At 39.2% G+C, this 26,249-nt stretch overlaps 1 protein-coding gene across 4 annotated transcripts in view; it reads right to left on the reverse strand.

Annotated features, from left to right (window-relative positions):
- The window catches only part of CDS2 (CDP-diacylglycerol synthase 2), a 60,760-nt gene extending 46,564 nt beyond the window's left edge, over positions 1-14,196 (reverse strand). The window contains exon 1 of one of the 4 annotated variants that reach the window (XM_074287153.1): positions 14,023-14,196. Coding sequence is in view for 1 of the 4 variants with exons in the window: in XM_074287152.1 (XP_074143253.1) it covers positions 13,122-13,184 (63 nt within the window). In the remaining 3 variants the exon portion in view is untranslated. Of the gene's footprint in view, positions 1-12,497; positions 13,297-14,022 lie in introns of those variants that run through there. The other 3 variants (XM_074287152.1, XM_074287154.1, XM_074287155.1) reach the window with 3 other exon arrangements.
- Positions 14,197-26,249: the final 12,053 nt, after the last annotated feature.

The raw sequence follows: 26,249 nt of genomic DNA on the forward strand, positions 1-26,249 counted from the left end.
GTGCTAGGTACTGTATGCTAGGTACTTTATAAACATCTCATTTGATGTTCACAGCTATGGGAAATAGATGCCATTTTTACAGTTGAGAAAACTAAGGCAAATAGTGTTAATAAACAAGTTAATAAATAAGTTAATATTAAATAAATTAATAATATTAATAAGTAATATTAATAATAATATTAAATAAATTAATAAAGTTAATAAATGTTTTGACTATGGCTGTTAGGATTCTTGAAGGTGCTAAGTCACTGGAATGAATAGAGACAATAATTATGCAATTTAGCATGGTTCAGTCTGACTGATCTGACCCTAAAGGAGATGTTATGGGCCAGAACTTGAAACAAGATACTGAGTGGAATTGAGGAGACAATGGTTAAATCTAATTTAGCATTGATTTAATCTTACAACAAATAATGGTTTCCTAGTGATAAAATGACTGGTGTGCAGCATATAAGCAAGAAGCTCTCAGGGCCAGGGGGAGACTTTGGGAGATTCTTAACTAGGATTGACTTCCAGGAGATTCACAAGCCCGTAGAAACCCACAATCCCTCTCTCGGAGGAGGAATCAAGATTCATTCCAACTTCCACCTTTGTGCTGGAGGAGACATTCGGACAAGAACTCTCAGGAACCAAGGAGAGAGATAGGCCTCTATTAAAGCTAACCGGGCCCAAGGAAGGAGGCAACACTTGGAAGGAGAAAATAAAGGATGTGGACTTTAACTCTTGGCTGCATTTGGGATTATTGAAATGAACAGAAACTAAGGCTGCCTCCAGAAGCTCCCCAAGAAATCTGCACCCAGAGAACGATTATAATATAGAGAAGAGAACATTACATATGGCCACAAAGTTAGAAAGTGACTGAGGGTGAGAGATGCACACAATTTTTCCTATCTCTAGAACCCATGTTTTATCCACTGAACCACCTCACTGTCTCCAATCAAGAATTGTTGGATGACTTGATGCTTAAGACTATCTCTTCATCTTTGTCTCCTTCAAGTTCTCAGCTAAAATCCCATCCTTTAAGTCTTTCCAAATCCTCTTTTTTTCCCTTTAAAAAAAAAAAATTAGCTTTTTTATTTTTCAAAATACTTGGAAAGATAGTTCTTAACATTCGCCCTTGAAAGCCTTGTGTTCCACATTTTTCTCTCTCCCCATTTCCCCTTTCTCCAAGTCAGCAAGTAATCCAACATAGGTTAAACATGTGCAATTCTTCTAAACATATTTCCACCTAATTCTCCTTAACCTTAATGTATTCCCCTGAGATTATTTCCAATTTATGTTGTATACATCTGATTTATACATAGTTGTTTGCATATCATCTCCATCATCAAGCTGTAAATTCCTTAAGAACAGGAAGTAATTTTTGCCCTTCTATCCCTAACATTTAGCATAGAGCACATATTGTTGTTTCATCATTTTCAGTCATATCTGATTGTTCATGACCCCATTTAAGGTTTTCTTAGCAAAGATACTAAAGTGGTTTGTCATTTCCTTTTTCAACTTATTTTAGAGGTGAAAAAACTGAAGTGAATTGGCCAGGGATAAACACAGTTGGTAAGTTTCTGAAGCTAGATTCAAATTCAGGAAGCTGTTTTCCTTTCAGGTCCAATACAGTATTTACTGCATCATTTAGCTCCCCTACAGGAAATACAGTAGGTCTTAATAAATCTTATTGATTTGACAAGGGAAAACAAGGGAACAGTGGGGAGATGGAATAACTAGGAAATTACAGCAATTTTTTTTAAATATATCAATTAAATATTTAAGTTTCTTCTGCCTACGAGTTAGCAAGTTTCAGTATATATTATATTAACAATGCTTTTAACATTTCAAAATGCTTTTATTAAATGTTTAATTCAATTATTTCATTATCACTACAAGCTTGAGGAAGAAGTCACACCAAATGAGAAAAAATGGAGAGTACAGCATAGGCAGAGTACTCATACCACAGAGCTCACACATCCATCAACCACAGAGCTCACAGATCCATCAAGAATCAAGGAGCTGCAATCTCACAGGCTGGGAAAGGCTGTTCCCTATACTAACCCTAACACAAAGTTTCAGCAAGAATGCACATTTTGTAAACATAAATTAAAACTTCTTTGCAAATAGTAATCATTTAATAATGCTTTTCTACCCACTCATTCATTCATATATTCTGGGGGCCTCCAATATAGAACCAATAGAATCCTCCTTTTTTTACAGCCCTCAGTCCTACAAGCCTATGGAATCCTCCACATTGAGCAACAAATTTGGCACAAGAGAAAGAGCAATGACTCCAGGGCTGGACTATCTTGGTCAGAATCCAAGGGTTGCCACTTAGTAGTTGTATAACAATGAGCCAGCCACTTCACCACCACGGGCCTCTATCTCCTCCTTTCTAAAATGAGGTTAATGACAGTCTCTGTCTAGATCACCAAAACCTAGCTCTCTTCTGACTTCTCAATCAAAAAGAAGGCCCAATACAAAACCCAAGTCTCCCAAAAAAAGGTTTCTTCCTATAAGTGCTGACTAGAGAAGATGCACTATTTCTTCTGATGTAAATGCCCAACAAGAAAATAATTGAGGATGTAATCTCAGTAGGTATGCTTGGCTCAATAACAAATGTAAAATGTTCTTCTTAGAGTCAGCATTCTGAATTTTGCTGTGTCATTCCCAAAGGATTTGGGGAGTCATAAACAGCACCAGGCATTACCAGTGAAATCATAAAGACCCCCTGGTTAGTTGTATCTAAGAAATCCCTCTGCATTTAACCACTCTGCCTCCCAAGTTTAAAACAGGTGATGAATGTTCTATATCAGATTTAATTTATTAGTTGCTCAAAGAGAAAAGGATGGTTTAATTATCCAAATATTCTATTTTAAGATAAACCATATCATAGAATAGGATAAAATTTTACCTCTAGAAGGGACCTTGGAGATCCCTTTATATAATTCTCTCATTTTACAGATGAGGAAACCAAAGCCCAAAAAAAGAATGGCTCAAAGATGGAAAGAACTTCAGAAGACATCTAGTCTCCTTTTAATTTGCAACATGGAAAATCTAGTTTAAGAGAAGTAAAGAGGATTGCACAAGGTGAAACAGTAGTAGTGAAGCAGAGCACTCTCTCCACTATACAAGGCAACCTGCCTACAGAAAGTTTAAACAGAAAATTATAGGTGAATGCTTGCATTGTTGAAATAACATTTATAGGATCCTTTCCCATAGAATTCCCCCCAACCAAGAACATATAAAATTATGTAACTTGAGAAATTTGATCAATAATGACGATGGGCATTAAACTAAAAACTGCATATGGCCAAAATTACTCTTAAAAATCCTTTACAAAAAATGTTTATATAGTTGTAACTAAAAAGAGACTAAGATCTTTTTAAAAGAAGGAAGTTTGTATCCAAAAGCATGGAGAGATCTCAAGTAATTGCTCTGAAAACATATGACTGGAAGGAAAGAAGCAGAACATCTATTCATGTAAAAGAATAAAGGTTTAAAAAATAATAAAGACAGTTAGCAAGAATAATGCTGATTGGAGAGAAAATAATCTTGAAGGCACATAAGCGTGATTGAAAAATCAAAGAAAACAAAGAAGGGGTCTTCTTGATGACTCAAAAATGCTAAGATTATTAAAGGTGTCCTCATCAGCTCAGAATGAATGGATTGTGAGCATGGTGAAGAGATCCCACACAGCTTGGCTAGAGCTTACCCTAACACATGAAAGGCATGAGAAAAGGAGGCCAAATGAGGGTAAAGAAATGCAAATCCTCCAAGTCCTGTTCATTCCAGAGTCTAAGTTCATGAGTTAATGAAGTGGAATGGTAAGCAAAATCAAAGTCAAACTCAATCTCTCTATTCTCTCTCTGTTCCTCCCTCCTTCCCTGAGCTCCTTCTTTTTAAGCTAGTAAAGAAAGAAGTTTTGAGATATTTTCCCATTCTTCAAATTTTTAAATGAATAAAACGTACTTGTTACTTCTAACAGCCAGCTTATTTCAATGCTATCTAATGAATATAGACACTCAAAAGCATTCTTTTCACTGGCCTTTTAAATGGCTTTTTAAAAGCCATAAAAAATCTATTTCGTAAAGGCTTTTGTCTAAAATTTACTGTTACTAATATGAAAGATGAACTGCTGGAGGAGACATTAATTACCACAACTTATGCAGAAGTTAAGGGCTAACTCAAGATATTAGAAAATTTCAAAAAACAAAACAAAAAAGTAAAGAAATTCAGAGCACATTATTCATGAAACTTAAAAGGTCTTTCAAACAGGTTATCTTACTAAAGAGACAGTTTGTGGAGTACATTAAAAAGCACTTACCTTGAAATAAAGACCAGTTAGAGTGGGTTCCTACCCTTCAAGTGACCCTTGGGAAATTTCAACCCCTCCTAAGTACACAATGGAATACTTACTGATTGCTTCCTCCCAGTGATTAAAGCCATAGCATCAAAGATTTAGACTTGGAAGAGCATTTAAGAAATCATTTAGTCCAACCCACCCACTTTACAGATAGAGAAACTGAAGATCAGAAAAAAACAAAGTTATTTGTCCAGTATCATACAATTAAGACATGACAAAGGCAAAATTTGAAATCAGTTTAAGTTAAAATACAATGCTTCTACTACTACACTACAATTATATCTTATGCAATAAAAACATGGACTATTTAAATTCAACGTAAAAATTTCTCTCTCCATGGATTTTTATAGAGCGATTTGTATGCATACATCATTTCCGATATGAGTGCCTTTCAGCTAGCATTCATCTTCTACATTTTGGATCATCCACAGAACCTAGGTAGGCACACCAATTTACACATAGTAGACAGCAATTTTTTTTTTTTAAGTGTCTATTATAAGTCTTTGAACTTATTAAAACTTTGAACCTCCTCATAAAGATTTTTCTACAATGCATTTAGAATTTAATCTACTTTTTAAATTTTTAAAAGTTGATAAGTAGAAATTCATCTTGATTTTTACTAATTTAGAAAGGCAGTGATATTTTTTTAAAAACCTTTCTAAAAAGTTAAATAGCAAACAAGAGTAAAGCAAACATGTTTTGAAACCATGAGACTGACCAATAAAATGACATAACCAGCCAAATGACCTTGGGAAAGCCACTTCCCTTCATTGGCCCTTAACTTACTCATATGTAAAATGAAGGAACTGAGCCAGATAATCTCTAAAGTTCCTTCAGCCTCTACTATTTTTGGCACCTGAATCTGTAAGCAGGAATTTAGAAACTTTTTATAACAAAAATTCTTAGGCTGCCATTAATAAACTAACTGTAAAAAAAAAAAAATCTAAAATAGCAATAATAATAAAGAACAAGACAATTAGTTATTGAAGTAGATCAATACCAAGCCTGAAAAAACTATCCAATTATAGAAGCTGAAAATAACTCAGCCTTTTGAAATATATATTTCATTTATATTTCATTTCATTTATATTTCATAACATTTCATTTGTTACTGATGAAAATTATGTTTTCGTTTGGTCTGGCAAGTGCTATGAGCACTGTGAGAACAATTCCTTTATTAGAAACTGGCCTTTTTAAAAAAGGAAAGTAATAACAGATCTTAAAAGCTTAACCCTAAGATTCTGAATGCTATAAATGTCTCTGAAGTGTATGAACACAAACACATATTCCAGACTATTTTTAAATAAATAATGGCTGACTTATTTGGAAGAGTGTTTTGGTAGAAAAGTTAAACAGCTATGTCTAGAGGAATCTTTCAAAAATTTTCCAGCTCTTATATATAGCCGATATAAAATGATTCTTTGAATCCTCCCCCCCCTTTTTTTTAATCAGCAACTACTCAGAAATTTATTTTGATATCAATGATTAGAATTCAAAAACTGTTTCCAACATTTCTTAATTATGTAAAACCCATGGGCAAGTACGCCATCTCTGGGTCTTAGTTTCTATAGTATCATCTGTAAAATAGAAATATTTACTTATACAAATTTTTTCTTCATAACCCCAAGCCACTCCCTGAAAGAAAGGCTCCTCCTTTTTAACAACAATAATCACTCAATAATTTCAAATAGCTGTGAGTCACAGAATATGACTGCTCCTAAAGACCTAAAGTTGATCAACCAAAGGGTAGTTAAGAGTCCTAAGGCACGAGCAGGCTTCAACACATAACAAAAGGAGGAAGTAGGCAAGAGAAGCAGTATAAAGCATGTTATAAGAGAACCTATGCCCCCCCCTCCAGCCTTTCCCCCCAAAAAAAGGCCAATCAAACAGCAAAGAAGAGGGATAATCCAATAATAGCATTAACACTTCCCACTTACTGACATCAAGAGAACAGGGATATAGCTAGGTAGCACAGTAGCTAGAGCACTTCCGTGGAATCAGGAAGACCCAAATTTAAATCCAGTCTCTGACACTTCCTGGTTATGAGACCCTGGGCAAGTCATTTAATCCTGATGTGAGAGAAAGATACAGTGAGTGGCTGAGGAAGATCCCCCAACATATTGTTGGGTGAGCCTACACTACAGCAGATTTAGAACAAAATACTGACAAAGTGTCTCACGGATGGGCAAAAGACAAACTGGCTGTGACCTTAAATACTGGAAGGAGTATGAACATTAATGAGATCATAAATCCATTGACTTATTATAATACTTAAAGTTATAAGTATCCAGTCAACATTAAATATTATAAGATATGAGTCAATCTCTCTTTTAAAAACTTCCTTAAATTTCTATTGGTCAGAGAAATACAGATTAAGACAATTCTGAGGTACCACTACACACTTCTCAGATTGGCTAAAATGACAGGAAAAGATGATAAATGTTGGAAGAGTATGTGGGAAAATTGAGACACTGATACATTGTTGGTGGTTGTGAATTGGTTCAACTATTCTAGAGAGCAGTTTGGAATTATGCCCAAAGAATTATCATACTGTGATCCAGTAGTGTCTCTATCTACTAGGCCATAGAAATCATAAAAGAGGGGAAAGAACCCACATTTGCAAAAATATTTGTAGCAGTTCCTTTTGTAATGGCAAGGAATAATACTTGTAGCAGTTCCTTTTGTAATGGCAAGGAACAATACTTGTAGCAGTTCCTTTTGTAATGGCAAGGAACTGGAAACTAAGTGGATGTCCATCAGTTGAAGAATGGCTGAATATGAATGTAATGGAATATTATTATTCCATAAGAAATGATCAGCAAGATGATTTCAGAAAGACCTGGGGAAATTTATAGGAACTAATGCTAAGTGAAGTGAGTAGAACCAAAAGAACATTGTATACAGCAACAAGATTATGTGATGATCAATTGTGATGAACTTGGCTCTTTTCAACAATGAGATGATTCAGGCTACTTCCAATAGTCTTGTGATAAAGAGCAGTCCACATTCAGAGAGAGGACTGTGGGTACTGAATGTGGCTCACAACATAGTATTTTCCCTTTTGTTGTTGTTGCTGTTTGTTTTTCTTCCTCATTTTTTCCCCTTTTGATCTGATTTTTCTTATGCAGTATGATAAATGTGGAAATATGTTTAGAAAAATTGCACATGTTTAACTTAAGACTTGCTGTCTATGGAAGGGAGAAGAAGAGAGAAAAATTTGGAACACAAGGTTTTGCAAGGGTGAATGTTTAAAATTTTTTTTTTTTTTTTTAAGAAAAATGCCTCCTTTTATAAGAAAAGTCAATACTCTAGATGAAAATCTGGACAAATTATGAAATAGATAAGACTGAAAAAGGGGAGACATTTCTACTTTGGATTTATAACAAAATAACAAAAATGTACCCATTTTTTACTATTTAAAAAGTCTACCTTATGCTTAACCCTTTGCCTTCATCCTCTATTCCCTTCTCTGATCAATCATTTAGAAACCAAAAAAAATTTTCTGAATATTTAGATTAACACATCCATGATATTGTCTTAAAGTTTTAGAGCAAGCTTTTATTGGATACAGCTGTTATGCTTCAGGAGACATGATCTAATTAGTGTAAATAATGAACTTGACATAACATATTTGCATCATAATATAAACACAGTTTTATATATATATATTGTGTATTCACTACTTACAATTATTGAGCAGTGTCTATTATACTCTCTGCCTATTATACTCTTTATTCAACAAAATAGAATAAGGAGACCTTATCATAACCAGGTACAGAACTGACCTTAGTTTCTTAGTGATAGTGGAGTCCTAAGTTCTCACTGGTTGCATCATGCTGGAAAGACTCTGAGCAGTCATGCCATTGATTGAATCTAAGGAACCTAAGGAACAAATACAGCTAAAAGCATCCCACTGGAGCTGGCTATTATGTAATGAATTAACCATGGTAGTCCATTAAACAAGGAAAGGATCTGTACAGACCCCTTCTTTAGTAATAGTATTAGAAATATAGGGAAAAGAAGCTAAGGGTGTTAAAAAATATATATGTTTAGACTTTAAGTATAAAATTAACTATAGATATTCTAAATGTGATGAATGAAACAACAAAGAAAGTTGTGATTAAATGAAGAGGTACAGGTTTGTTATTAAGTACCCACAATAGAGGCATCTGGGTAGCACAGTAGAAAAGTCCTTCACCTGACTCAGGAAAACCTGAGTTCAAATATGGCCCAAGGTAATTACTAATTGGATGATCCTTCCCAAATAATTTAATTTCTATCTGCTTAAACCTCTGTTTGCCTATTTCCTCAACTGTAAAATTGGGATAATAACAGCACCTACCTCTTAGGGTTGTAGTAGAAACCAAAGGAGATAATATTTGTAAAATGCTGAGCATAGTGCCAGGAACATAATAGACAATAAATGTTTGTTCCCCATAAGCAATAAGGAAAAATTCTTTCATGGCACACTTGGTCTTTTTGTCTTTCAGTGCTCATAATGAGCATAAGTATAAAAAAAGAAAAAGAAAAAGAAAAAAAAAAAAAAAAAAAAAAAAGACTTCCCCATGAAATTAATTGTAGCTTTTGGGCCTGTACCTAATAAAGAAAATGAAGAGGTAGAAAAACTACAAAGAAATTAACAAACTCCACCATATTAACACACTTTGACACAAAGTTTTTTCAAAGGGGGCCAAATGTGGGGGGAGGGAGGAGAAAGGTTTAGGAAAATAGAACAAAAAAAATAAATAAATAACAAGTGTGAGAAAACTCCCCCCCCAAAAAAAAAAAACCACAAGTACATAACCTATTTCAGAAGCTATATTTTCATAAATACTGTTTTTTCAAAAAAGAGTTAGAAGGTAAATTTGAGTACGTTAAATTTAAAAAAAAAAAAAAACCTGCAATCTTTAAAGACTGAAAACAAACTGGTTACTAATATTGATGTTTTCTCAAGATAACTTTCCATATGCACTCAAACCACAAACTAGGTATATTGTTGTTCAGTCATTTCAATCCTGTCCAATTCTTCTGGAGTTTTCTTGGCAAAGATATTGGAGTGGTTTGTCATTTCCTTCTCCAATTCATTTTACAGATGAGGAACTGAAGCAAATGGGGTTAAGTGACTTTTCTAGAATCACACAGTTTGAGATCAGTTTTAATTCAGAAAAATGGTTCTTCCAGACTCCAGGCCTAGCTAACATTGAGCCACCTAGTTTGTCCCTAGGTATAGCAAAAGTAATCAACTTGACTTATTCAAACAAGCTATTGATGCTGGAAAAATCTTGACTTTGGTTATCCCCATTTCTTACAAAAAAACTTCACTGATATAAAAAGGAGTGGCTACAATAGGATTCCCAAAAGAAATACTTTAACTAGCAAATACTTGATCTACTTGCTAAGGAAGAAAACCATAAAAACTAAGGGAAACACTGATTTTAAACTAAAAAAATTCATTTGTAAAATACTATGGGACTATAAGGGCTACAAACAGTAGAAACATTTCATAAAAGTACAAAAGAAAATAAGCCACAGTAACAAAAACATTTCTATAGAAAACACTTGGCATGTGAACCAAATAAACCACACCATACAAGGAGCTCTCTCATGAGTTAAACTTGCAGGATAACAACAAACAGGTCTAAATTTAATGAGATGGATGATAGTAACTTTAATATAATTTTATAAGGAAAACCACCACATTTAGACTCTAATGCCCCAGTTATCAATGTAATAATAATAATAATAATAATAACATATATATATACACACACACAGAATCTGAAGTTTCCATTTAGAAGACAGTCAAAAAGAATAGTTGAATCTATAATAGACAAAAAAGGACATCTCTGCTGAAGAGAATATATCTTAAAAGCACGGAAGCACCATATTATACAATATCTTAAGAAATGGAAAATACTAAAAGAATGGAGGACAAAAATATAATATACACAATTTATGTTATTGTTGTTATTTGTAATAGCTAACATGTAGAGCTCACTAGGTGCCAGACACTGCAAAGCATGTTAAAATATCTCATCTGATCCTCATAAAAACCCTGCAGGTAGATATAATTGTGATCCTATTTCACAGATGAATAATTTGAGGCAAACAAACCTTAAGTGACTTTCCCAAGGATTCCACTGAGCCCAGAGTTGAACTCAGGGCTTCCTTACTCTAGGCCTAATAGTATATCTATGTAATAATGGGCTATGCCTTAACATATTTGCCCTATAATGAAAATGCAGTTTTATATGTATTTGTTAACTACAATTAATCCAAAGCACTACTTAGTGCTTGAAAATGTAATCAAGAGACCAATCACTAACTACTGACCTATATGTCTATTTTCTCATAAAAGCTTTATAACAATGATCTTCCACATATGAGTTCTTACTTTAAAAATATATATATGAAAAGGGAATTTCAGGCAAGTTTTGGCAAACTGTCTTCAACTGCAAATCACATATGCAACAGTAACAAAATCGAATGACAAATATGGAGAAGACAAGATTCCATTGCGATTATTGAACATAAAATCTTTCCCTAATTAGACCACATCTGGATTTTAAGTTGTATTTTGTAGTTCTAAGGGTCACATTATTTTTTAAAAATAGACACTGAAGAGCACAAAGTATTTCAGAGAAATGGACAAACAGTACTCAAATCACATCATACAAGTAATTGGTTGACTGAATTGGGGTTCTTTAGCCTGGGACAAAAGAAGGTAACAGGAGAGAAAAGAAGTAATCATCAAATATTTGGAGGATTCGATTCTGTAAAGGAAATAGTCTTCTGTTTTCCCACAGGCCCACACCACAATGTGCAGCTTACTAACAATTATAAAGGAAAGGCTGCCTCACAAAAGAGTAAGGAAATGTTTAAATAGATGTCTAACAATAGAAATACAAAAAGACTGTTAATCAATTTCTGAGGTCTCCCTTCCACTTTTAGGAATCTGATTCCAAAACCAATTCTTCCCAAGAGCAGACTCATACTGCCATGCAGCCCAGCCCAGCCCAGTCCTTCTTTCAAGAAACTCCTGTTTTTCTATGTAACACTTTCTCTCTTCTGCTCCCAAGTTCGCTTTCTTTCTTTCATTTTCATACTCTCATCTCATCATCTACTTGCATAGCTTCAAATAAAACAAATGACTTTCCGACCTCCAATTCCAGTTCTAGTCTCACTCCAAGATTTAGTCCCACATAAATATCTTCACTTGGATGTCCTGTTTTCACCAATATGTTCTGTTTAAAACCAATTTTGCCATCATTTTCCCTCCAAACCAGGACTCACTCTAATATTTCCTATTACTATCATTAGTAGTCATGGCCTAGAATTACTCAAGTTCAAAAAGTCATCATTTTCTTCTTCCACCTCCAGGCCAACCTGTATCTGGCTGATCCAACTTCAGTATATACTAAACCCTCTCTCTTTTTTCTGATGCCATCAACCTACTCGTGATGCCTATGTTGTCGTCCTTCTTCCTCTCCAAACAACCCACATAGCCCTGCCAAATTTCCTTCTTAAAACCCAACTTCACACCTAACCAACCAGCTCAAACTGTCCACACAGTAAGCCCCTCCCCTACCTAGCCCGTAGCTTTGTCTCCAAATTTATCTCCCGTAACTCCTCTTACAACCTCTCCACTTAACTTAAATTGGCCTATTCATCATTCCTCAAAATAGCGAGCATTCCTAATCCATATTTGGTTGCTGTGCCCTAAAAGGCGGCCTTGCCACCCAAGTCCTCTACTTTAAGATCTCTAGGAGACCCATCTTACCTAGAAAGACTCTGCCCACAGTCCGCTACAGTCGTTTTTCTCCACCGAATTCCTGTAACACTGATCTACAGGCTCCTCTCAGACACAAAGCGCGCTGCGGCGCCTCAGTGCATCTCTTTCCCTGGACTGGAATGTCCTCTCTCCAATAGGACTACAATATCTGATGGGAATTTATCTGGGATATAAATGTGTATCCCAAGCACACAAATCGGTGACTTGCTCTCAAGAGGACAGTGACAACAACAAAAGGAGCTCGTGCTTAAGATGCGATAGAGGATATAGTCCCCGATTTCAGACCTTGCAGAGAAGTGGCCCTGAGCCTCAATTTCATCAGTACGTAGCTTCTCCCTTGACCAGCTTGCTGACCTGTCTGCCTCGATGAGGGTGCTTAGCGAACTCCCTATGTACCTCCACAAGACTGGTTCTGCGTTTGGGGGGAGGCGGGGGATGAGTGTAAGCCGTCGCTCTATCGCCGGTCAGGATTACTACAAAGCCGGATGGCCGGGATGCTTCAGAGAAGCAGCGACCACAGGAGCCCCCTTGTCTCAGTTACAAGGAGATCACCTTTGTCCAAAGCCTCTCAGGGCATCCGTCCCTTCCTAGAAAGCTGCCTTTTGGAAGGCTCTCCAGTGCGGGAGCTCACCACGCCTCAGAGACGCGGAGTCCGGGGGATTCTTTCAAATTCCACCTCTGGCTCTAGCAGATAAGGAAAGGGAGGCCCCGGAGATGGGGCAGAGTGGGGTTTACGCCCATTAAAAAGGCCGGACGGGAGCAGGAAGGCTGGCTCCCCGGGCAGCACTCTCCACCACCACCCGCCGCCCACCTCGTCCTACCAAGCGCGCACTACGGGGCTGAATCCCCGGCCAGTGCAGCCCCTACCCCCTGCAGCAGCTGCGGGGGAGGGGAGAAGAGGGGAGGAAGCATCCTTCCGGCCCCGCGCAGGGCGGAAAGGGCACGAGGGCAGCCGCCAGCCCCCCTCACTGCCTTTACCTTGTCCTCCGCCTCTGGCCGCCCGTCTGGCTCGTGGGCCAGCCTCTGCCTCAGTTCCGTCATTCTCCCTTAGGCCCCCGCCTTCTCTCCAAGGACGCGCTATTTAGGCAGCGAAGCCGAGCCTCTGGGCCTCCGCCTCCCCCACCGCCCGGCCCTCGGCCGAGCCCCCGCCGCCGCCCCCAGCTGAGCCGGAGCGCTGCTTCCTCCAGCGGGGCTCGGACTCGCTCGACACCCCGTCCCAGGTGCAAATGAAAAGCGAAGCGAGGCAAAGAGATGGAAACCAAAGGAGAAGCTACGCTAGTGAACCTCACGCGATGCTAACCCCTCAGACAAATAGCAGCCCGCCTAGGGTCTCGGAGAAGCTGATTTTGTACCCGCTCCGCCCAGATCCCAGACGCAAGACACCAGCCCCCTCCACCTCCCCTAGTCGGCTCCGCCCCGGGCCGCACCCCCTCCTTCAACCCAGGCCATACGCGAGCCTGCCGATTCCCCTCCTCCGCTCTAGAGGGAGCCCACGGATGCAGAGCGCGGGAGCACGCGAGCAGGCGCGAGAATGCGCAAACAAGCGCGGGCCCGCTGACCGCGTCTCACTCTAGTCGTGCCGCTTTCCAGGCCTAAGAGTTCGGAGACGTGCTTTCACTGGACGCCCAGCCCTGAGGGGAGGAGCCCCGAGAGCTGGCCTTCTTAAACTTTGCTGGCGCCATGGACCTCTTTTCTTTAACAGGTTGCTGAAGCCCATGATTCCCGCCTCAAAATTGTATTTTCAAAGGCATAGGATTAAAAAGGAAATCAGTTGTATTGAAATAGCAAAATGTCGAAGGAAAAAAGTTCACTGAGCCCAAGTTGAGAACTCCCGAGTGTTAAAACAATACAATGTAAACTACTAGAGGGCTGGAATTACTTCATTTTGGTCGCCATATCCCCAGCATAGAGTTGCACTTATCGTTCAATAAATAAATGTTCCCGATTTGGGAGGGTGGACGGGTTCAGAAAACAGAACAGGAAGAGTCCGGGAGGAAGAAAAAGAGTGGGAGGAGGATGAAGATGGAGGGGCGGGGCTACACCGCTTATGTAGTAAGAGGACCGTTCCCCAACGGCCCGTGGAGTGTCGCGAGGTGGGCGGGGCTAGGGGGATGCGCGCCGCGGGGCTGTACGACTGGGAGCCTAGACGAAACGGGCCCTCCCCACCGCAGGAGTGGCTGCGGGGAGAGTGTGCCATGCCGGATTCTCTCCCTCTCTGCTCTACCTTGGGAGGGAAGAACGGCTGTGGACCGACGAGCTCAGTTTCCAGCCGGCAGCTAGGTGACGTAACGGTTAGGTCAGCTTTTCCCCCGCCGGGTACTGCGGCGGGTTTTGATGGTTACGTACGGCCGCCCATCCCGCCTTTGCCTTTTGCCCTCCCCCTCACTGTTCTCTTTAGCCCATCCCCTCCTGACTGGGATGTTTGTTAAAGCCCGAGGCGCTGGCTGGGTGAGCAGCGGAATTTTCGTAATCCGCTTACTTAACTAAACTGGAGTCCTGACGGAAAGGGATTGAAAACCCCTTATTTATGCTCCCGGCTGCCCTCCTAGAGACCAATGGCCGAGCCCGAAACTTGAAAGGGGGAGGAGGGAAGTAAGGGAAGAAAGGGGAGTGGGACTTGGCCTCCTTTCTAAGCCATCCTTCCCTCTTCTGTGCGGGAGCTAGGGAGCTGACAAGCCGTCATCTGAAATTTCATTTCTGCGGACTTTGGGCTTCTGGTGTACTGCTGAATGTTTTAAGTATCCGCTCCTAAGGGGTTTAATAAGTATATAGAGAGACGAAACGCTTCTGAATTTAACTATTAAAATTTCTCCATCACTTTCCTAAATTTAGACAATAAAAAATTTGCACTTTTTTTTTCATGGATCTCAAGCACTATTGATTTTGTTTAGTTGCGTCTAACTTCGTGACCCCATTTGGAGTTTTCTCGGCAAAAAGTTTTCCATTTCCTTCTCCAGCTCATTTTACGTGAGGAAACTGAGGCAAACAGGATGACATGTGACCCTGAGCAAGTCATTTAACCCTGTTTACCTGCATTTGTAAAATAAGCTGGAGAAGAAAATAGCTTAAGTACTCCGGTAGCCTTGCTAAACTGAGTTTTTTTTTTTTAATTTTAGCTTTTTATTTACAAGATCTATGCATGGGTAGTTTTTTCAGTATTGACCTTTGCAAAACCTTCTGTTCCAACTGTTCCCCTTCTTCCCCCCACCGCCTCCCCTAGGATGGCAGGTAGAACAATATGTGTTAAATATGTTAAAGTATATGTTAATACAATATATGTAAACATTTATATACTTATCTTGCATAAGAAAAATCAGATTTAGAAAGAATGTAAAAATAACCTGAGAAGGAAAATAAAAATGCAAGCAGACAGTTAAGAGAGTGGAAATGCTATGTTGTGGTCCACACTCATTTCTTTTGCTGAGTGTAGCTGGTTCTCTTCATTACTTAACAATTGGAACTGATTAGGTTCATCTCATTGTTGAAAATGGCCACATCCATCAGAATTGATCATCATACAGTATTGTATAATGATCTCCTGGTCCTACTCATTTCACTCAAGATCAGTTCAAGTAAATCTCTCCAGGCTTTTCTGAGATCATCCCGCTGGTCATTTCTTACAGAACAATAATATTCCATAATATTCATATGCCACAATTTACTCAGCCATTCTCCAACTGATGGGCATCCACTCAGTTTCCAGTTTCTAGTCACTACAAAAAGGGCTGCCACAAACATTTTGGCACATACAGGTCCCTTTCCCTTCTTTAGTATTTCCTTGGGATATAAGCCCAGGAGTAGCACTGCTAGATCAAAGGGTATGCACATTTTGATAACTTTTTGGGCATAATTCCAGATTGCTCTCCAGAATGGTTGGATTCTTTCACAACTCCACCAACAATGCATCAGTGTCCCAGTTTTCCCACAGCCCCTCCAACATTCAGCATTATTTTTTCCTGCCATCCTAGCCAAAGAGGTGCATAGTGATATCTCAGAGTTGTCTTAATTTGCATTTCTCTGATTAATAATGACTTGGAGCATCTTTTCATATGACTAGAAATAGTTTCATTTCTTCATCCAAAAATTGTCTGTTCATATCCTTTGACCATTTATCAATTGGAGAATGGTTTGATTTCTTATAAATTAGAGTCAATTCTCTATTTATTTTGGAAATGAGGCTTTTATCAGAACCTTTGACAGTAAAACTGTTTTCCCAGTTTATTGTTTCCATTCTAATCTTATCTGCATTGGTTTTGTTTGTACAAACACTTTTCAATTTGATATAATCAAAATTTTTTATTTTGTGATCAACAATGATCTCTAGTTCTTCTTTGGTAGCAAATTCCTTCCTCCTCTACAAGTCTGAGAGGTAAACCATCCTATTTTCCTCTAATTTATTTATAATCTCATTCTTTATTCCTAGATCATGAACCCATTTTGACCTTATCTTGTGTAAGGTATTAAATGTGGGTCAATGCCTAGTTTTGGCTGTAAAGGGCTAGAACTGAGCAATGCACTTGGATAATGAAGCACGTGAGACTAATTGCCAATTGGACGGTTCCCTATTAACTTGTTTAAGGTTGACCCTCCCCAGCTGTTCTGTGCTGACTTGATTGGTGAGACAAAGAGAGGGAAGTGACTTGTGTGGGAGGAGCAAGAGAAACTTGGGTGGTGGAACTCACGCTCACTTGCACTCGTGACCTGGCGTTGGGGGCGACGGTAAAGATCTAGAATAAAGACATTTAGTGATCCTGACTCCTGCTGATTTCTGGAAAGATAGAGTTCCAGCATTTGGCGTCCAACGTGTAGCTGGCACCCTACTTCCACCGAAGTCCTCCTGTGACCAGGAGATTAGGTGAGTATTCTAATAGAAATAAGGAACTTACCTTGTTAAGGACTAAATCAGCAATCTCTAGTAACTGAGATGGGGCAGATGTTAGGTAAATCCTGGGCCTCAGCTGACCCTGCTCCAACCCCAGCCCCTGCCTCATCTAGCAATGCTATAGAGGATATAATTAAGATAATTGATGAGAAAAGTTTACTTGTTCCCATCCCACAAATAAATAATCTCTTACACTCATTGATTCCCACGTCCCCTTGGTTCTTAAATGAAGAAAAACTACGTATAGATAAATGGAAGCTAGTGGGACTTGAAATGAAAGAATTTTACTCAAAAAATGGGATTTGTCAAATTTTCCCAGAGGTATTTTATCTATACAACTTGATTCTATTAGACTTAAGCTATCGGGAAGAGTTCTAAAAAGGCACAGAGAAGGAAGCATGAGGTACAAAAGATAGAAGATAGACAAACTCAGGACATTGCCAGAGGGCAAGGGGATTTGAATGAGGAATCTGAGTGTGTAGACTCTGATTATCCGGAAGAAATTTCAATCCCACCTAGAGAGCAGATTATTGATCAACCCACATCCACTCCACCCTCAGGGACGGAGGGAGGAGGAGTAGTGGGAGGGGCGGTGACATCATCAGCGCCCCCCCTCCTCCCACACAGAGCCCCCCCAACAACTGCCCACTCCTGTAACTAGATTAGAAAGAGGGCTTATTGAAGCAATTGAAAATGAAAAAGAAGTAGATAATGATTTCAAACTTCAAATTTTTCCCGTGATTCAACAGTATAATTCTGCAGGTCAAGAGAGTAGAAGATATGCTCCTTTTAATATGGATGTCCTTAAAAACCTGAAAAAATCTTGCACTGTCTTTGGGGCTACATCAGATTATGTTAAGATGTTAATACACAATTTGGCTTATGAAACCTTAACCCCTAGTGACTGGAAAGTCATTGCAAAAGTGTGCTTAGAACCTGGACAAAATTTGTTGTGGTTTTCTGAATTTACTGAGCTCTGTAGAATTCAAGCCCAACAAAATAGTCAAAGTGCAGCTAATACTTCCATCACCTATGACCTACTAATAGGTGTAGGTTCTTATGCAGACGCTTTGGTACAGATTAATTGCTCCATAACAGCATTTGAGCAAATTTCTGCTGCTGCTATCAAAGCATGGGCTTCTCTCCCCAGTAAAAACTACAAGGGTGAGACCTACACAAAAATTGTACAGGGACCAAATGAACCTTTTGCTGATTTTGTGGCACGTTTGCAGACAGCTGTCATACAGACTAATGGTGAAAATGAAGTAACAGACACTTTGGCGAGGCAACTTGCTAGAGACAATGCCAATGAGGTTTATAGAAGGATTATACTAGGACTACGTAAGGATGCTCCTTTAGAGGAGATCATAAGACGCTGTGCCACAATGGGCACAAATACCTTTTATAGCCAGGCTATGGTGCAGACTTCCCAAGATCCCAACATGGGGAGACAGGATCCCTTTTGGCAAGGGGTTTCCAGAGAGACTCGTCAATGCTTTCAATGCGGTAAAGTAGGCCATTTGAAAGCTCAATGTTGGCATAGAGACAGAGTGAGAAAACAGGGTAGGAGAACAAGACTCAATACCCCATGTCCAAAATGCAACAGAGGACTCCATTGGGCCTCAGAGTGTAGACTGATTCAGGGAAACGGGATGAGGGGCCCAGCTCCAGGGCCCCAGGCAAAAAACATTTGGGGCATGACGGCAGCCGGTGCCATACCCAGAGAGTGCCTCCAAGTCCAATACCCAGACATGACCAATCAGCCAGGAAGCCATCTGAGGGGAGAAAGGGATTACACAATCAGTCAGCCAGGAAGCAACATGATGGGAGAAAGGGACTACAATTAGGGAGGATAGAGTTGTATGCAGCTGGGACAATTGAGATACCCCCTGGAGAGGTGAAATCTGTTCCTCTCCAACCTATGGATCCCTTGCCTCCAGGCACAGTAGGCTTGACCATTTCACCTCCTGAGAGTACTTACAAGACAGTGTTCATTCATACACTGATGTGGGAAACTGGGGAATGTGTAGATAATATCCCAGTCACTAACACAGGGAGACAATGTGTGACTTATCAACCAGGGGAAGTAGTAGCATCAGGTTTATTGATACAGACTCCTAATAAGCAACCTGGTGACAGTCACCCATGTTCGGACTCCAAGCAGAAAAACCCAGGAATATACTGGACAGCAGCTGTGACAGCTGACCGACCTATGCTCACCATCTATATAAATGGCATAGCATTAGAAGGACTGGTGGACACAGGTGCAGATCGCATAGTCATTAGAGGTGCCAACTGGCCCAGTCACTGGCCAAAGAAAAAGGCAGACACCTACATGTCTGGGGTAGGAGGATCAATAGCAGCTGAAGTTAGTGCTACCCCTTTAAGATGGATATTTGAAGGTGAAACAGGAGTTTTTACTCCTTTTATAGTTGAAAAAATCCCCATCAATCTGTGGGGAAGAGACATTTTACAACAATTAGGGTTAAAAATGAGTATTTCAGTTTTTTAGGCATGGCTGCTGTTGAAGGTCTGAAGCACTCTCACCTGTTCCTATCCAATGGAAAACTGATTCACCAGTGTGGACAGAACAGTGGCCCTTAGGTAGCAATAAAATTCAGGCCTTATTAGACATAGTACAGGAACAACTTGACCAAGGACACTTACAACCTTCTCTAAGTCCTTGGAATTCCCCAGTATTTGTTGTAAAAAAAGAAATCTGGAAAATGGAGGATGTTGACTGATTTAAGAAAGGTAAATGAACAGATTGAAACTATGGGAACTCTTCAACCTGGACTTCCATCTCCTACTCAATTGCCTAGAGAATGGCCTCTGTGGGTTATAGACATTAAGGATTGTTTCTATTCTATCCCTCTAGATAAGGAGGATATGAAAAGATTTGCCTTTTCAGTGCCCAGTGTTAACTTAGCTGAGCCTTATAAAAGATATGAATGGACAGTTTTGCCACAGGGAATGAAAAACAGCCCTACTATGTGTCAAATGTATGTTGCTGCTGCTCTTAGTCCAGTAAGAAAAGCATTTCCAAAAGTAATGTTATTACATTACATGGATGATATATTGGGATGTGCACCTGAGGAACAAATGTTAGAAGCATGTCTACAAAAAACCATAGAAACACTAAGGAATTATAAATTGCACATAGCTTCAGAAAAGATTCAAAGACATGCTCCTTTTCAATATTTAGGATATGAAGTATATCCTAAGGTGCTTACAGTACAAAAACTCTTCTTAAGAACAGAGAAGCTAAACACCTTAAATGACTTCCAGAAATTGATAGGAGATATCCAATGGATGCATCCCGTGCTAGGCTTGACTACCTGTCAATTGCAACCATTATATGACATTTTAAGGGGAGACAATGCTTTAAATTCACCACGCCAGCTTACAAAAGAAGGTCGAGAGGCTTTGAGACAAGTTGAACTGGCTTTATCCAATGTGGTTGAAAGAGTCACTCAAAAACCCTTGGAAATACCAGTTTTTGCTACACAAGAGGCCCCCACAGCAGTCCTTCATCAAGGAGACAGTGTGATAGAGTGGGTGAACCTCCCAGCACAACCAGAACAAAGCCTTATTCCTTACCCAGTGCTTGTGGCTAGAATTTTATTAAAGGCCATTAAACGAGCAGTACAATTATCTGGGACAAGACCTGACAAGATATACACCTTTTATACTAATGCACAAGTTAATGTGTGCTGCGAAACCATCCCAGAGTGGCAAATTTTATTAATCATGGCTCCAAATTTTGCACACGGGTCTCCATTAAAGATAACCAGACTGCTACATAATTGGCAAGGGATTCTTGAAGAAAAGGTTTCTAAAGTTCCTCTTAAAGGACCAACTATCTTTACAAATGCATCCAAACATAATATTTGCGCTGCATATTCTCATGACTTAACTATAAAGAGAGTAATCAGAACTCCTTTTCAGTCCACTCAGCAGAATGAATTGTATGCAATCATTCTAGCTCTTGCTTATTATCCGGGAGACATAAATATAATATCTGATTTGGCCTATTCAGTAGGTGTGGTACAAAGAATTGCCAGAGGCAAATAAAATTTGTAGCCTCCAATATATATCAGCTCTTTAAAGAGCTTCAAGAGCAAGTGAGAAAGCATCCGGGTAAGATTTATATTTTGCATGTCCACTCCCATAGTGGACTTCCAGGTCCTATTTTTAATGGTAATTCAAAGGCAGATAGCCTTCTAACCATGCTGGCCAGTACTCCTTTATTTCAAGAAGCACAAGAGTCTCATTCTAAATATCATCAGGCTGCTCGAGCTTTACGTTTGCAGTTTGGAATAACAAGAGAAGAAGCTAGGAGCATAGTAAAAAGCTGTACAGCTTGCCTTCCTTTCCATGCTCCTACACTCCCTCCAGGGAAGAACCCTCGTGGTTTGAGACCTAATGAAATTTGGCAAATGGATGTGACCCATTATAAATCTTTTGGTCGTCTATCTTTTATCCACATCATGGTAGACACCTTTTCAGGATTCACATTTGCAATGCCAGCAGCAAAAGAGACAGCCTGAGTGGTCACTGAATTCCTTATACAAGCATTTGCAATTATGGGTGTGCCACAAGCAATAAAAACAGACAACGGACCTGCATATACATCTAAACATTTTACACACTTTTGTGCACAGTATAAGATTTTACATACCACGGGCATACCCTTTAATCCTTAAGGGCAGGCAATAGTAGAGAGAAGAAACAGAGATATTAAGACACTCCTCCAAAAACAAAAGAAAGGGGGAGCCACGGGTAACCCTAGAGAACTTCTAAATTTAGTTCTCTATACCATTAATTTTTTAAGTTTTGACAAAGATGCACTGGCTCCAGCAGACAGGTTTTATAACTCACCGGAAGGGCAGTGTCCAGTGCGAGCAGCTCCACTATCTTTAGATAATCGCCAGGTGATGTGGAGAGACCCAGAAAGTGGTGAATGGAAGGGAACAGATAGGTTAACTGCTTGGGGGAGAGGGTTTGCTTGTATCTCTACAGATGGAGAAGGAATCAGATGGGTGCCAATGCGCCGTATTCGCCTTGTCCATCGGAGAGAGACAGAGCAGACCCTTGAAACGAAGGAGAAGGCCCAAGAAACATCGGGTGGTTCCGTTGCTGACTGTGCCCACCACTGAAAGAACCTGGCAGTTATGGCGTTTGACCCATGGACATCAAAAACTGTTGGACTTGAAAATCCTCAGGAATCATTGGATTCTCTGAGACATCATAAGACTATTGTAGGACTGAAATCCTCAGGAATCATTGGATTCTCTGAGACATCATAAGACTATTGTAGGACTGAAATCCTCAGGAATCATTGGATTCTCTGAGACATCATAAGACTATTGTAGGATTGAAAGTCCTCAGGAATCATTGGATTCTCTGAGGCATCATAAGACTATTGTAGGACTTGAAAATCCTCAGGAATCATTGCATTCTGTGAGGCATCATAAGACTGTTGAGGGACTTCAAAACCTTGTGGGGATCATTGGATTCCCTAACATATAAAAAGACTGATGTGGGATTTTAAAAACTTGTGGGGATCATTGGATTCCCTAACAGTGAAGCAATGGACAATAGATTGGTTTTGGACTATCTCTTGGTTGCTGAAGAAGGGGTATGTGTGTCTGGTGTTTACATACCCTCCTTCTAGGACTTCTGGAAATCTCTTACAATACCATGTTGATTTATATTGTTTGTTATATCACTACTTGCATGTACAATTCCTGTTTGTTACACCACATCGAGTCTGCACTGACTGTGGGGAGAGTCACCACTAATAGCCTCTGCGTCATTGCTATGTGCTTGTGTAATAACTCCCATGCTGATGGGTTTGTGCATACTTGTCTCTAATAAGGCCCTTCAATCCAGAAACCCGCTAGCAAATCCCCACTTCTCTTTGGTGCTTTTCATCTCCCTTCCTGAGATGTCAGGGAGGGTGTGATTATCTCCTTTTTAGTGCTTTCATCTCCCCTCCTGAGAAGTCAGGGGGGGCGTGATCACCTCCTTTTTGGGGTTCTCATCTCCCTGAAAAGTCAGGGATGGCGAGACCTCCTGTGGTCTAAAACAAAAGAAAGCGGGAGATGTAAAGGGCTGGAACTGAGCAATGCACTTGGATAATGAAGCACGTGAGACTAATTGCCAATTGGACGGTTCCCTATTAACTTGTTTAAGGTTGACCCTCCCCAGCTGTTCTGTGCTTGATTGGTGGGACAAAGAGAGGGAAGTGACTTGTGTGGGAGGAGTAAGAGAAACTTGGGTGGTGGAACTCTCACTTGCACTCGTGACCTGGCTTTGGAGGTGATGGTAAAGATCTAGAATAAAGACATTTAGTGATCCTGACTTCTGCTGATTTCTGGAAAGATAGAGTTCCAGCATTTGGCCATACTAATTTCCAATTTTCCCAGCAGTTTTTGTCAAAAGTGAATTCGTATCCCAAAAGCTGGGGTCTTTGGGTTTGTCAAATATTAGATTATTAAAGTTATTGACTGTTTTGTCCTGTGAATCTAACCTATTCCACTGATCAACTAGTCTATTTCTTAGCTAATACCAAATGGTTTTGGTGACTGCTGATAAAGCTGAGTTTTAAAGGAAGCTAATGATTGCAAAAAGCAAAGCTAAGGAAGAATTACCTTTTATTCCTGGAGGATCTTATGTAGCAAAAATGCAGAGACATGAGCTAGAATGGCATGCAAAAAATATCCCTCAGGTGCTGTTCTTTGTTCCAAATACTAGTCATTTGTCACCACTCCTCACTCTGCCTTTAAGTGTTTTAGTAGCATATCTACAACTTAATTGGAGGTCAGTTAATTCTTCTATTTCTCCTCATTCTGCCTTTAAGTGTTTTAGTAGCATATCTACAACTTAATTGGAGGTCAGTTAATTCTTCGACTTCTTCCTTGGTTACAACTCAAAAATTTGGGAGGAGGGAAATTTTAGGAACGAGTCCATTCACAAGTATTTATTGAATACCTATTATGCTAGGCACTCTGCTAAGAGTTTTGGATACAGAATGCAAAGGAGGAAATAATCCCTTCTCCAAGGAGTTTACATGGAGAGCTTCTAATGGAAGGAGGCCAACAAATTCACACTGGATTTATATATGGCAAATAGAAACAAATACAAAGTAGATATTTTAAGGAGCTATATGGAGAGCTTCTAATGAGAAAAGTCAACAAATACACACTGGATTTATATATGGCATCAATATATAGTGAATAAATAGAAATAAATACAAAGTAGTTAAATATAAGGTAAGTGTTTTGGGAGAGAAGGCCAGATGCTGGTAGTGATTAAGAATGATAAGACTTTCAAGTAGAATACAGTGGTTGATTGCTTAATGGAAGAAGGACCATAAAGTAGAGGTAAGAAGAGAATGCACTCCAGGGTTGGGAAATGGCCACTGTAAAGGCATGGAAATGTGAGGTGGCCTATCAAGAAGAGATAAGGCAGCCAATTTGGCAGAGTGGAAGAGAAGAAAAATCCATTGAGGGCTGAAAAATAGGGTGGAGCCAGGTTCTGTCTAACTAAAAACTAAATGATGGAGCAAGTAGCAAACTATAAACATCTTGTTTTTACAGGTGAACTGAAGCAAACAGGACTAAGTGACTTGTTTAGGGTCATACGGCATCTGAGACCAGATTTGAATTTAGAAAGAGTCCTTACTGATTCCAAGGACAGAGCTCTATCTTCTGTACCATGATGAGGTCCTTTTGGTCTTTGAGAATAAAGAACATCAACCAATCAACCTACCAGCAAGCTATAGTAGCTGAATAATAGTCACTTTCTGAAAATTTTAATGTCAGTGCTTATGGTTCCAGTTTGCCACCACAAAGGAAACTGATTGGCTGTGGCTTCATAACCAGAAGTGGAGGACATTTAGAAGGCATACTAGTTAATCTTCTCTATAATGGAGCTATTATTAGCTCCATTTTACAAAGGAGAAAACTGAGGCATTTAAGTGGCTTGCCCAACATCATACAACTAATAATAGCTACCATATATATAGTGCTCACTATGTGTCTCGTGCTTTACACATATTATCCCATTTGATCTTCACAATTCTGGGAAATGTTATCTCCATTTTACAGATTAGGAAAGTAAGGTAAACAGTGCCAAGAGTCACACAGCTAATGTCTCCAGATTAGAATTCGGATCTTCCTGATTCCAGGCCCAGCACTACATCCACTGAACCACCAGCTGCCTCTAAATTGATAAGGGGTAGCTGTATAAGTAGAGAGCAGGCTCATGAGAGAATTGTAGTGGTAAAAATGGTAAGATTTTTTGGATATATACATGTAATGAAGAATGGGAGTCCAGAGTAATGTCCAGTTTATAAATCTATAAACTGATACCTTCAACAAAAATAGTGATGTTTGGAAGAGGGAGGAATTTGGAGACAAAATGAGTAAGTACAGCTAGTAATCATTGATCTTAGACAAAGTGAAACTTAAAGATTCAAGAGATAAATCTATATTATATGTTAGCCATATTAATATTGTTTTAGATGCATGTTTACATATGGGTTAAGTGCATATATGTATCTGAAAATTTGTAGATTTGTATGCATGTTGCTCTATGTATGTATAGATACATATATATGTGTGTGAATCTGGGGGTGAATAGGTGGCTGTGGGTGGGAGTATATGGCTGTATGTATATATGTAGATATATAAATATATTTGTGTTTAACTATAGCCTGCTTGGAGGATGTGGGAGAGATGGAAGAGGAAAAAAGAATAAAGTAAAAAAAAGTGCAAAGCAGAGAACAAAAGAACAACCTACAAGGAAGCAAAGAAAAGATGGAGACTCATGAATATAATTTCTTCTATTATATTCTACTATATTATATATCCTTTCTTGAGCTATTAATTTATTAATTTGAATTCTCCCTGATGTTCTGCTGGGCACATGACAAAGTTCATTTTGTTTTACTTTCCTTTTCTGTCTTTTTTCTATTTTTTTAAATAAGCAGAAAACAATAAAAAAAATTATAAAAGAAAGATGAATTCAGTTTCAGACATTTTGAGGTTGATTCTCAGAGAGAACCAGTTTGAAATGTTCCATTTACAGCTGGTGATGAGGGACTGAGTGAAGCTCAGAAACTGGAACTAGATATTCTTATCTGTCAGTAATCTGCATGGAGTTGGTAATTAAACTTATGAGAACTGATGAAGTTAGAAAGAAAATAGAAAATACCC

Source organism: Sminthopsis crassicaudata, chromosome 2, assembly GCF_048593235.1.
Source record: "Sminthopsis crassicaudata isolate SCR6 chromosome 2, ASM4859323v1, whole genome shotgun sequence".
NCBI classification, from domain to species: domain Eukaryota; kingdom Metazoa; phylum Chordata; class Mammalia; order Dasyuromorphia; family Dasyuridae; genus Sminthopsis; species Sminthopsis crassicaudata.